Raw genomic sequence first — 12,212 nt, 5'->3', positions numbered from 1 at the left:
GATTGTGGTGAGAGGCTGGTATGAACTCTATTTGTTTTCATTTTTGTACATATACTCATCCATGTGAGCATGCTTAGTTGGTTCATGTGAGGTATATGTCATTTAAGAAAGTCTAGTAGTTCATGATCTCTCATGTTTAGCTCCAATTTATTAATATGAGTAGCATGTCATGGATGTTTGCTTGCATTGTTTTATTCATAGATAGGTATGATATTGTGGTATCCTCCTCCGAATAATTTGTTTGAATTAACTTGGCACATGCTCACGCATGCATATGACTGAACAAAAGTCAATTAAGCCTCGATGATTTACATTGCTTCGAGTTCTTGTATCACTTTTATGCCTCGGTTAATTTATTTTGCCGCAAGCATGATTATGACGATTCATTGCTCTCTTGATTTGTCGCTCTCTAGTCTTTTGCTAGCCTTCACTTGTACTGAGCGGGAACGCTGCTCGTGCTTCCAAACACATGAAAACCAAGTTATTCCGAGTGTCCACCATAAATACCTATGCATGGCATTTCAAACCATTCCAAGTAAATTCTCATGCGCTACCTTTAAACCTTCAAAATGCTTCTCAATTTGTGTTAATGTTTCATAGCTCATGAGGAAGTATGTGGTGTTTAACTTTCAATCTTATCATTTACTCTTGACGGACTTTCATATGGACTAGTGGCACATCCGCTTATCCAATAATTTTGCAAAAAGAGCTGGCAATGGGGTTCCCAGCCCCAATTAATCAACTTTCACTAATAATTCTCTTCACATGTTTTGCTCTGATTCATCCGTAAGCAACTTAATTTTGCAAATAGACACTCCTCCATGGTATGTGATTGATGGAAGGCACCCGAGGATTCGGTTAGCCATGGCTTGTGTAAGCAAAGGTTGGGGGAGTGTCACCCATAATAAAACTAAAATACGTGTGTAAACAAAAGAGAAGAGGGATGATCTACCTTGCTGGTAGAGATAACGTCCTTCATGGGAGCCGCTCTTGGAAGTCCGGTTGGCGAGGTAGTTGGTGTACCCATTACCATTCGTTGACAACAACAAACACCTCTCAAAACAATTTTACTCCTGTTTTAAAAATGAAAAGCTCTAGCGCATGTTAATCCCTGCTTCCCTCTGCGAAGGGTCAATCTTTTACTTTTATGTTGTGTCTCCATCCTTTCTTTGAGCACTTTCTTGAGAGCACAACTGTCATTCTTAGTATAATATGCTTGTCTCAAAATATGATTGATTGTGGTATAACTTTGATGCTTTTATCTTTGACAATCACTATTTCTAGTCTTTCTATGAACTTCGGAGGTGCTCGAGCATTTATGTTTTGTTGATCAAATATGGGCAAGCGAGATACCACTCTATCATACTCTTTTATGAACATTGCAATCCTGCTTATATAAATGATTCATGATGCTTATTATTAATTGTTGGTACCTTTCCATGATTGACATAGCTATTAGATGATCTTATTTGCATGTATCTTATTATGAACTGCCTAAGTGTTAGCCATAGAATGAGAATATTTACATCATATGAACAAATGTGTTCGTGAAAGTTCTTTTATCGCTCAGTTGTTAACTGAATTGCTTGAGGACAAGCAATAAGCTAAGCTTGGGGGAGTTGATACGTCCAAAACGTATCGACTTTCCCGAACACTTTTGCTATTGTTTTGCCTCTAATTTGTGTATTTTGGATGCAACTAACACGGACTAACGCTGTTTTCAGCAGAACTGTTACAGTGTCTCGTTTTTGTGCAGAAATCCAACTTTCAGGAAAATCCTCGGAATTTATGCGGAAGGTCCTATTTTCCCGGAATATGGGCGGAGCCGGAAGGGCGAGCCGGTGGGGGCCCGAGGGCCCCACACACTAGGCCGGCGCGGCCCAGGAGGGGCCCGCGCGGCCCTAGTGTGTGGCGGCCTCGGTCGGCCCCCGATGCCCTCCTTCGGACTACTTATTGCCTTCGACCTAAAAACGCACGGGGGGAAGTCGAAGTCGCCAGAAACCCTCCAGAACGCCGCCACATCGCGAAACTCCGTCTCGGGAGCCAGAAGTCTGCGTTCTGACACTCCGCCGGGACGGGGAATTGGAGGAGATCATCGCCACCATCACCACCGACGCCTCTTCATCAACCAGCCATGTTTCCCCCATCCATGTGTGAGTAATTCCCCCGCTGTAGGCTGAAGGGGATGGTAGGGATTGGATGAGATTGGTCATGTAATAGTATAAGATTGTTAGGGCATAGTGCCTAGTGTCCGTAATTTGTACTTTGATGATATTGTTGCAACTTGTTATGCTTAATGTTTGTCACTAGGGCCCGAGTGCCATGATCTCAGATCTGAACATGTTATTATTTCATCATGATATTCATTGTTTATGGTCTTACCTGCAAGTTGTATACACATGTCGCTGTCCGGAACCAATGCGAAGTGACAGAAATCGGGACAACCGGAGGGGATGGTAGTGATGTGAGGATCACATGTGTTCACGGAGTGTTAATGCTTTGCTCCGGTACTCTATTAAAAGGAGTACCTTAATATCCAGTAGATTCCCTTGAGGCCCGGCTGCCACCGGCTGGTAGGACAAAATATGTTGTGCAAGTTTCTCATTGCGAGCACGTACGACTATAATTGGAACACATGCCTATTGATTGCTTTGTACTTGGACACCGTTTTATTATTATCTGCAAATGCCCTGCTTGATTGTTACATGAGTTTCTCTCATCCATGCAACGCCCGTTATCCGTCCCCGTGCCTACGGTATTTTAATCCTGCTGTTTACTATAATCACTACTGCTGTCTACGTTACTCTGCTGCTGTTATTTCACTATCGCTACTGCTATAAAACTGTTACTACTGATAAACTCTTGCGAGCAAGTCTGTTTCCAAGTGCAGCTAAATTGACAACTCCGCTGTTAAGGCTTTCAAGTATTCTTTGTCTCCCCTTGTGTCGAATCAATAAATTGGGTTTTACTACCCGCGAAGACTGCTGCGATCCCCTATACTTGTGGGTTATCAGGTCTCCCCATCCCCGTCCCCGCTACCCCCGCTATAATTGTATATACATATAAGTTGGTATATTATTATATAAAATATATTGTAATATTATGTTTGGTGTACTATATTTCAATAATATTTAATAAATAATACTAATTTATTGTCACTTCACCAACTCCATATTACAAAAGTTTCTTATCTTTTTGTGTCAAAAGTGTAACATCATGAAATTATGAGAAGATCATTTAAATTTCGCTTCTTGTTGGGGAACCCAATCCCCACCCCGAACCTAGTGGAAATGGGGATGGTGAAAAAGTATGTCCGGTTGTTAAATGGGGATGGGGAAAAAGTATGTCTGGTTGTTAAATGGGGATGGGGATAAGAAAGCACTCCCTAGCGGGAAGCAGACCTGTTGTCATCCCTAATCTGAGTGCTTGTTCGTTTGGGTGCGGCTGTCCCAGCGGTTCGATGTAAATTATATTTTTTTTCGTAAAACTTAAATAAAATATATTATGACAATTTATGTAGGGGTGAAAATGGTAAAACTTAAATAAAATAGATAAACCCCTAGCTGACTAGGGTTCGCACCATGGCCGGCTATTCGTCGTCACCAAGTTTGATGAAGACTCACCACTTCCATGGTTGGGACTAACCCCAAAGGAGATCCAGCTGCTGGCGCAAGCGCATGTGGCGGCCCCGTACACACAGATGCGGGAGGACGTGGTGGCGCGAGTCTCATTTTGCGTAGAAGTGACTGGAAGCATCACTGGCCTAACCTGTCCTGTGCCAGCGCGGACTCCCTTGGCTGAATGAAGGGTCCATCCCCTTTGTAAGTTCGTCAAGCTCGCTACATGCCTTGGCTAGCTCGACGCCTTCTGCTTGCTCAGCTTGGGAGTTGGACCTGCGGACTCCCTTAGCTGAATGAAGGGTCCATCCCCTTTGTAAGCTCGTCAAGCTCGCTACATGCCTTGGCTAGCTCGACGCCTTCTGCTTGCTCAGCTTGGGAGTTGGACCTTCAGGTTGACAACCGGCGAATCGGGAGATCCAATGATGTTGACATAAATACCTCTGATACAGCGGATTACATTATGCGTGGATATTTTTTTCGATAATGGATGTTTTATTACTTTGAAAAGCAATTACACCCAGCTTCTGCATAACCAGGATGCACACAGCCGTTTATATGTCTCGAGTCGAAAGTCGGAAAAAATAAAAACTAGGCGAAATACATATCGAGGTGATGAATCATAAGACGCCTAAGGTGTGGGTGGGGCTTCAATCCGTAAACTATGTTGCCACCCATGTAGGGAAAAAGTTTCCCTCGCTGCGGCCTCCAACCGTGTACAGACCTCCGTAAATAGGTTTCGGTTCTCCACTCGCTGAAGAGGTAACCACAAACGGAGAATACATGTACATCTGTAGATAACCTGCAAGATAGAGCATTTTTTATCGTTAAAAATCTTATCATTTCTACTTAGCCTAAGCGTCCAGATAACTGCAAGCGCCCCCACCCTAAGAAGCAATATGAACCTTAAATCGATACCATGAAGCCAATTACCAAAGACATTGGCTACACTAGTCGGAGGATACATGCTAGACGCTACTTGGATGATTGACCATATAGATCTCGCAAATCGGCACTGGAAAAAAAGGTGTTTAATAGTTTCGTCATGTTGACAGAAAACACACCGAGTACTTTCATGCCAGTTTCACTTAACAAGATTGTCCTAGTGAGGATAACCCCCGACGAAGATACCATCAAAATATTTTTATTTTTAATGGTATTTTCATCTTCCAAATTTCTTATTATTATCAACTGGTATGTTAGAATGAAGTATCGCATTGTATAGTGATTTTATCGAGAATGTGCCATCTTCATGAAGGTTCCACCTAAATTCATCCGATTCGGACGAGTTGTATATCTCCCAGCAGGTGAATTAGAGAATTCCATGCGAATAGCCTTTGCCCAAGCAAGATCCGTCTGAACGTCACATTCGGAGGTGAGGTAGCCATTACCGTGACAATGTTCTCACTTTTGCGACGAACAATAATATACAAGGCAGGATACTGTTCACATAAGGGTGCATGTCTAACCAAATGTTTTCCAGAATCGTATATGTGCTTCATTCTTGATTGAGAAAGTACTATGGAGGAAAAAGAATTTCTTTGCCGCCATGAGACATGTCTAGAAGTGCGAATCGCATGGTTTCCAAGCCACTTAGAATATATTTATCAGGTGATCTTTAGTGTTAACACTAAAATATATTATTTAGTTATTAAAAACAAAATTATAACATATCCATGTATTATATGTAGATACATTCAAGATCTACATGTACCCAGAGTGGAAATGCGGGATCAATACGGACGCGAATCAGGCGCTGGGCGAATATGCATGTGCGTGTGTACTAATGCAAGACGTGTAGATCAAAGTTGTTTTGTAGCTGCCATTTCCTTGCATGCGCAGGTGAAAATCAATCGTTCCAAACAAGTGATGATCACCATTAACAAGCACAAAACAAACTCTGCAACAAATGGGAAGAAAAACAGAATGATTCGAGACCTTACGAAATCTATGTTGAAGGGAATTTGCACAAATATATCTTCCCACACGGCCAAAAACTCTCCAACATGCGCTGTATACACATGGCACTGAAGACTGAAACAAACTCTACGGCCCACACCAATTTCCCAATGCCAACCGCCTGTCAGAATCTATGAACTGAACTTTTCATCAAGCTTCCAAAAAAAAAAGAATACTCCTATTTCAGATTTAATTTCAGTCCTCTCAGTGGAGCCTGATGTTGAGCCTCCTGAGCCAGATGGAGTGCAGGATCATGTGGAACACGTCGAAGCGCTGCGGCGGGCCGTTCACCATGAAGTGGCGGCGCACGATCCTCACCCGCCGCTTCATCCGGATGTACTGCCGGGGCGACACGCCGGCGAGGATCCTCTTAAGGTTCGGTATGTCCGGCACGGACACCCGCACAGAGAACGCCGACCAGTTGAGCACGTCGCTGAAAGGCAGCACGTAGTCGTCGCCGATGACCACCGGCACGCACTCCAGGTAGATGGCCTCCACCACCCTGGGGCTGGCCACCTCGTACCCGCTGGGGCAGAGGCAGAACTTGCTCTGCCGCATCACGTCGATGTACGACACGCCCTGAGGCAGGTACTCGCTCACCTGCACGTCGTCGTCCTTGCCCTTCCAGTGCTCCAGGAGCACCGGCCTGACGGGGCCGTGGTCGCCGCCCGCGAAGAATGCCAGGATGGGGCGCTGCGACGCCGACGGGCCGCCAACGACATGCTTGTCGATGACGTCGCTCCGGAGGTTGATCTCCGGCAAAGAGACGTCCTTGGAAGGATTGAAGCCTTCCGACGTGTTGGCGTTGCACAACACCCGGATGGAGTTGGAGAAGAGATGGCCGTCCGCCGACGACACATACGGCCCCTGTCACAGAACAGAACCATCCGCCATCAGAGTCCATCTTTTACTGAATATTTCCTATGTTAATACCCCTTCAAACTGACAGCCACTGATGTGCCCAATTAACATAGATGAGCATTTGCAAGATTGGCCAAAACCATGCCCACCATTATGTTCAACAACCTCCGGAAATGCTACACTACATGTTTGCTTACCCAGTCGTGGCAGGAGAGCATGAAGTGATCCGCTCCGACGCTCCGGTTCCAGTACGGGTACTTGGTCGACAACACATCGATGTAGTCAAAGACGGTCCGTCGCAGCGGGCTCATGTCGTGCGAGTTGGGCTCATAGATCATCTTCACCATCTTGACAACACTGAACGGAAGGAAGAAAACATGGGCAAGCTCAGGATCCGTCGTGCGCATCCGGTTTTCCATCTCCATCGCGTATATGAACCTGCCCTCTGTCGAGTATATGCTGCGGCACGGCCCGTCGTGGAACACCGGTGGCTCGCCTTCTTCGTAGACATAGATCTTGAACAGCTTTTCCATCTCCAAGTAGCTCCTACCGAAATGAGCAAACAGAGATCAGATTCGGTGGCACCGAGACTGTGTGCCATTACTGAATAAAATGTAGTCAGACATCTTTCTCGGTACTATTCGTCATCCATCTCGATCCCTGATGGTAAAATGTTCATGAGGGGCAAAAGGAATTAGAGTACCTGTGAAACGCATAGGCATTCCTATACACCGGTCCAACCGGCACATAGTCTTTGTCTGTTAACGGAGGCCTGTTGTCCTTGTTTCGAATGGCTTCCCTTATCACGGAACGAGCTTTTGCAAGACCGAGTTCTAACCTCTCTAATTTCACATTCCTCCTCCTCTGTTGTATTACTGGCACTACTTCAATCACGCCGTCCGACGTTGCAGCATCGTCAAATCCACTTTCCTGTCATACAAAAGATTACATCTAAGCAACTCATCATACGTGTATAACCAGTTCAAAACGTTTTAGAATATTAGTAGATTCGATTAAATCATGCTCCATACAAACAAAGCAAAGGATGTAAACTTTACTTTCTGAATACTCAAAACCTATTGCCAGTTCTAAATCATACATAAACAGAACAGGCATATGGATCAATGCAAAGTTTCAACTTTTTAAGTGCAGACTGAACAAACGAAGCAACTGTTTGATCCAAACAGATTTAGTTAGCAACAGTTTCTGTTCTGATATGCAATTTTGGGCCCATATATATAGCACAGTGACAACTGGTTGAATACTTATGGACGAATAGTGCGTTCCTAGGAATTAGATCGCACATGTGATCGGATGATGCTCTCAAGAGCAATGGTCATTGGCAAATAACACTGATCATTCTTGTGCAGACTATACAAACATGAAACATGTATTCTTGTGTGTAAGGTTATTCAGAAAGGTTTCCTTCTTGGAGGCGTCGTTTTTTGGAGATTCTGTATTTCAGGTGTTGTCTTGGTGGTTGTTATATTTCTGTTGCTAAGCCTAGGAGGCTATAGCAGCACTTTTGTTTCTTAGTTTTCTTTTATTATTTTAGCTGTGTGCATCTGTACTGCCATTAGAGTGTTGCGTTGTTGCAGAGCCTAGGTGTAATTGGTATCTTATGATATTAATATATTCCTTTTATCGAAAAAAATAACACTGATCATTCTTGTGCAGACTATACAAACATGAAACATGTATTCTTGTGTGTAAGGTTATTCAGAAAGGTTTTATCCAACAAACCGTGTGACACAAACGTTGTTAAGGATTTTGGCAAGCAATTTCATTTTGCTGTAAGCTTTGTGCGGCCCAAAAAACAGAGTAGAGCCAGTGCCGGCCGGTTTGGATCAAACCGTCCAAATCCCTACTTGTGTGGTCCTCTACAATCCTGGATGCATATTATACACGTATACAGCAATGATCCAGAACTTTGTGCCCTCATGTCAAGTCCAAGTAAGGGACGAATATGTCTTTCCGTGTGACTTGAACCTGTTAGCACCAAGACAAGAGCATCTCGCATGTTTTTTTTTGTCTCGATAGCTAGAAAGAGAGAGGAATATATCTTTTTCTCTAGTGTATACGCCATCTGATCCATGAACAAAACTATTGATGTGGTTCTTTTAGGAAACTATTGATGTGAATTTTATACGTGCCAGTTCATTTCTGGCAGGAATAGAAAGCAATTATTGTCGTTCGAAACCAAGGATTACCAGATAAGAAGGATACAAAGATAAACCAAAATCGGCATATGTCCACATTTCGAATATGGCAACCCTATCAGCAAATTCTTAACTATTGCTATTTCTACACGGAGAAATTTAATAGGGGTACAATTTTTACGTAAAGGTAAACCATAATTAACTTTTGTTCACACCTTTCTTTTTTTGGGGGGTTGTCAAAAAAAAGAAAATCACGAAATTTCTGTGCGCGCGAGAGAGGTTGCGTCGCGCGCACCGATGCACGCGTCTCCGATGCCAGCAGAATCCATACGGAAACTACTGAAACTAATTCCGTTTCACACTTACAGAGCAGAAGTAACTGGAAACAATTGAAGGAAAACTAAAATGGAATTGATTTAATGTATTTTCGACGAGATCGAGAGGACAAGCTGGAGAACATTCTTACCGGAGCCGGAGAAGGAGCCGGCGCGACGGAGACGTGAGGCGGCTGGTCGTCGACGTAACCAGAGTCAGCGTTGGCGAAGGACGCCACCAGCGGGTCACGGCCACCGCCACCGGTGAACAGCACCTCCTTGCCGGTGCTGTTCTTGCCACCCGAATCGCCGCCAGCGCCGTCACTAGAGGTGGCCAACAGAGGGCCACCGCTGGCGCCGCTGCCACCATTGCTGCCCCTCGCAGTTGGCAGCAACGGGGAGAAAACGCCGGGAGAAGAAGAGGAAGAGGAAGAGAGGAACCAGGACGAAGATCGAGTCCTGGGATCCAAGGCGACCACCAGGAAGGTCACGAACGCAAGGCAACCGGCCACAGCACAGACGGCCTTGCCGCCATGCCCATGCCCATGCAAGCACGGCATGGTCGCTCTCATGGCCGGCTACCTCCTGTCTGCTTCGGTGGCAAGGAAAGGATGCCGCGCGACCATGGCAAGATAGCTCTCCTATTGGACTTGGAGCCGGATTGCGATGGCACCAAGCTTAAACAATCAGGACGCCTTGGTGATCGAGAGGGTGGAAAGCTAGGCTCTTCCGATGCTTGCCACGGAGAAGAAGAAAAGGATGTGTGTGCGAGTCTGCGTTCGCTGACAAAGGAAAGAATTATACGGAGTGTGCGGCTCACAGGATTCAGTGAAGCCAGTATTATACCCCGGCACAGCCTGGTCAATGTGTGGATTTTCGAGTCACGTTCCTTCGTTCTCCCATTTTGCATAGTATGAACGCCACACGGATTTACGCTTATGTATATCTGGAAGTATCTCAAGCTTAGGAAACTGTCAATACGGCGTCGAGATATAGTATGGTGTGACATCAATACGTACCATATCTTGTACCATATCTTGCAATAAGATACCATGATCGTAATAATAAACGTGGCTAATGCTACAACATTGATGAATTCCGGTGTTTTGCACACCATTATATATAATATTTTGTATGTATTTCAGACACAATAAAAGGGAGATCTTGGAGTATATACAAGTACAGCAAATAGGACAAGGCCATATACAGCACAGAGACGTCAGTTTCTTAACAATGTTAGTACAATGTTACCTCGGAAATTCAATTCAGCAATCAGGGTGCATATGCTCCTTCTACCGAAAAAACATTTTTCAAAGTGTTAATTTTTTTTTGGCAAAACATTCTACATGTATATCCCACAATATATGTATATTCGTCAAGTTTTATGAAAAATCAATATTATTTTTGGTATATGTAAAAAAATAGAATCTTTTTGTGAAAAACCTTATTTTTAGCACCAAATTCTATTTTTTTACACATGTCACACGCCAAGTCAATTTTTTTTCATGAAACGATTTTGTGGGTGTGTAGGAGGTGAAGATGTACGAGAATTTTTTTATTTTAACCTTTTTGACATTTTAAAATATGTGTAAGTTGGATTTCAAAATATAGGAAGCATATACTTCCATGTGCCAAAACACCACTCCCGGTCCGTTATAAAATATAAAATATTTTGATAGGCTAATATAGTTTACAAAGATGTGCTATATTCTAATACAGAGGTACTAGGTTATTAGTTTGGATAACATAATATCACTTATATCACATAAAAATTATGTCACTAAAATGTTAAACATATGAGTTTTCTAATATTATACATTTTATAATATATATCTTGTATCATTATGTTTAAATTTACGATCTAGGCATATGCGCAAGCTCTATGAACCAAGACATAAGAAGTAGTAGAACATATTTCAGGTGAGAGACTAGTCACAATGCATAATATCATATAACTAGTATTATAGTATCCTTGTATTAATTGATTTATAGAATCTCAATGCAAATATATGTACAAGATTTATTTGACACTAAAATTTTCTAGTAGTATGTGCTATGATACGGTATCTACCTATGATACTAGCATTATCTCTCATAATTTAGTCAGCTGATAAATATTTTTGGTAGTAATATTTTTTATATTTTGCATTTTAGCTTTTTGTAATATCTGTTTTACATATATTACTGTTTTTTTACTACAATTTAATTATATTTTAATTGTTGCCGAAATGATTATCCTGTGATCGAGTACTTTGAAAATTTAAGATCGCTCACAACGGCGAGAGTTAGTTTAATATTAGAGCTGCCCATCGATGGTTAATATATCATACACTTCACATGTTGATTATAATTCAAAAATGTATTTTATTTCATTATTTGTCATATTTATAATCATCATTTGATATTTTTATTTGGAGAAAAAAGTCTTGCAAATAAGATGTAAAACTTTCGGTGCAGTATACCCTTTGAGAAAATCCTGAGTCCGCCACTGCTTGTGGGTAGTCGGAGAGAGAAAACTGAGTTAAGATAAAACTTTTACGTCATACGGCGGGAAGAACACGAGCCCCCTCAGAAAAAAAAGATCGAGTTTAGAACTGCGAGTGCGGGTGTTAATTAAACGAGGGGCCGCAGCGTGAGAAACACGCCGTTGGCCACGACGCATCGATCCTGAGGCGGGATCATGGAGAGGAGACGGGCTCCGTGTCGGATCCACGCGAGGAGATACAGGAACAGGAGCCCATGCAACGCAAGAGACAAAGCCAAGCGCGCGTCGGCCGGCTGCTGGTGAGCGGTGATGAGCCGGTGACTCGGACGGAACTAGCCGCGTGGCGGCACAGCCACGACGAGGCGCGACACGTCGCTCAGCCGCCTCGTGTTTACTGCTATACTACAACTGTACGGGTCGCGTCGGTGTCGATCGCTAGTTACGAAGCAGAGCGATCAACGGTTTCAATGCTTCTGCTCTTCTGCATGCATGCATGCTAGCGTGCTGCCGCGCGGCTGTTTCCATGGCTATCGCGTGGCTCCGAGAAACGCCTTGCTCTAGTTAGCGCGATATACTATAATCCTACATCGGTGTATTTTAGCGGATAATTATCTAATATACCTTTGTCTTTTGAAAGTATTTTTGATGATATATTTTATTTTAGACACTAAACGTATCTGTTAGCTGCATTTCCTAAGACTACTCATAGTGGGAGTAACTTCACTAGTAACTAAGTGTCCAACTCAGCAAACTTACTTATGTGGCAGTGAGTTAATGAAGAGAGAGGAGGATGGAGTAACATAGCTAGTTACTGTAA

At 43.3% G+C, this 12,212-nt stretch overlaps 1 protein-coding gene across 1 annotated transcript; it reads right to left on the bottom strand.

The window, feature by feature from the left end:
- Positions 1–5,476: 5,476 nt before the first annotated feature.
- On the bottom strand, positions 5,477–9,713 carry LOC124677575 (probable glycosyltransferase At5g03795). Its single transcript, XM_047213553.1, has 4 exons — positions 9,063–9,713; positions 7,141–7,367; positions 6,635–6,983; positions 5,477–6,443 (listed from the first exon to the last, which is right to left on the bottom strand). The coding sequence occupies exons 1-4, from the start codon at positions 9,480–9,482 to the stop codon at positions 5,781–5,783; spliced, it is 1,659 nt and encodes a 552-aa protein (XP_047069509.1). The 5' UTR covers positions 9,483–9,713; the 3' UTR covers positions 5,477–5,780.
- Between the last annotated feature and the right edge of the window lie 2,499 nt (positions 9,714–12,212).

The sequence above is a fragment of the Lolium rigidum genome, chromosome 7 (genome assembly GCF_022539505.1).
Source record: "Lolium rigidum isolate FL_2022 chromosome 7, APGP_CSIRO_Lrig_0.1, whole genome shotgun sequence".
NCBI lineage: Eukaryota > Viridiplantae > Streptophyta > Magnoliopsida > Poales > Poaceae > Lolium > Lolium rigidum.
The sequence above is the reverse complement of the archived record's forward strand: the minus strand, read 5'-3'. Positions and strand labels throughout refer to the sequence as shown.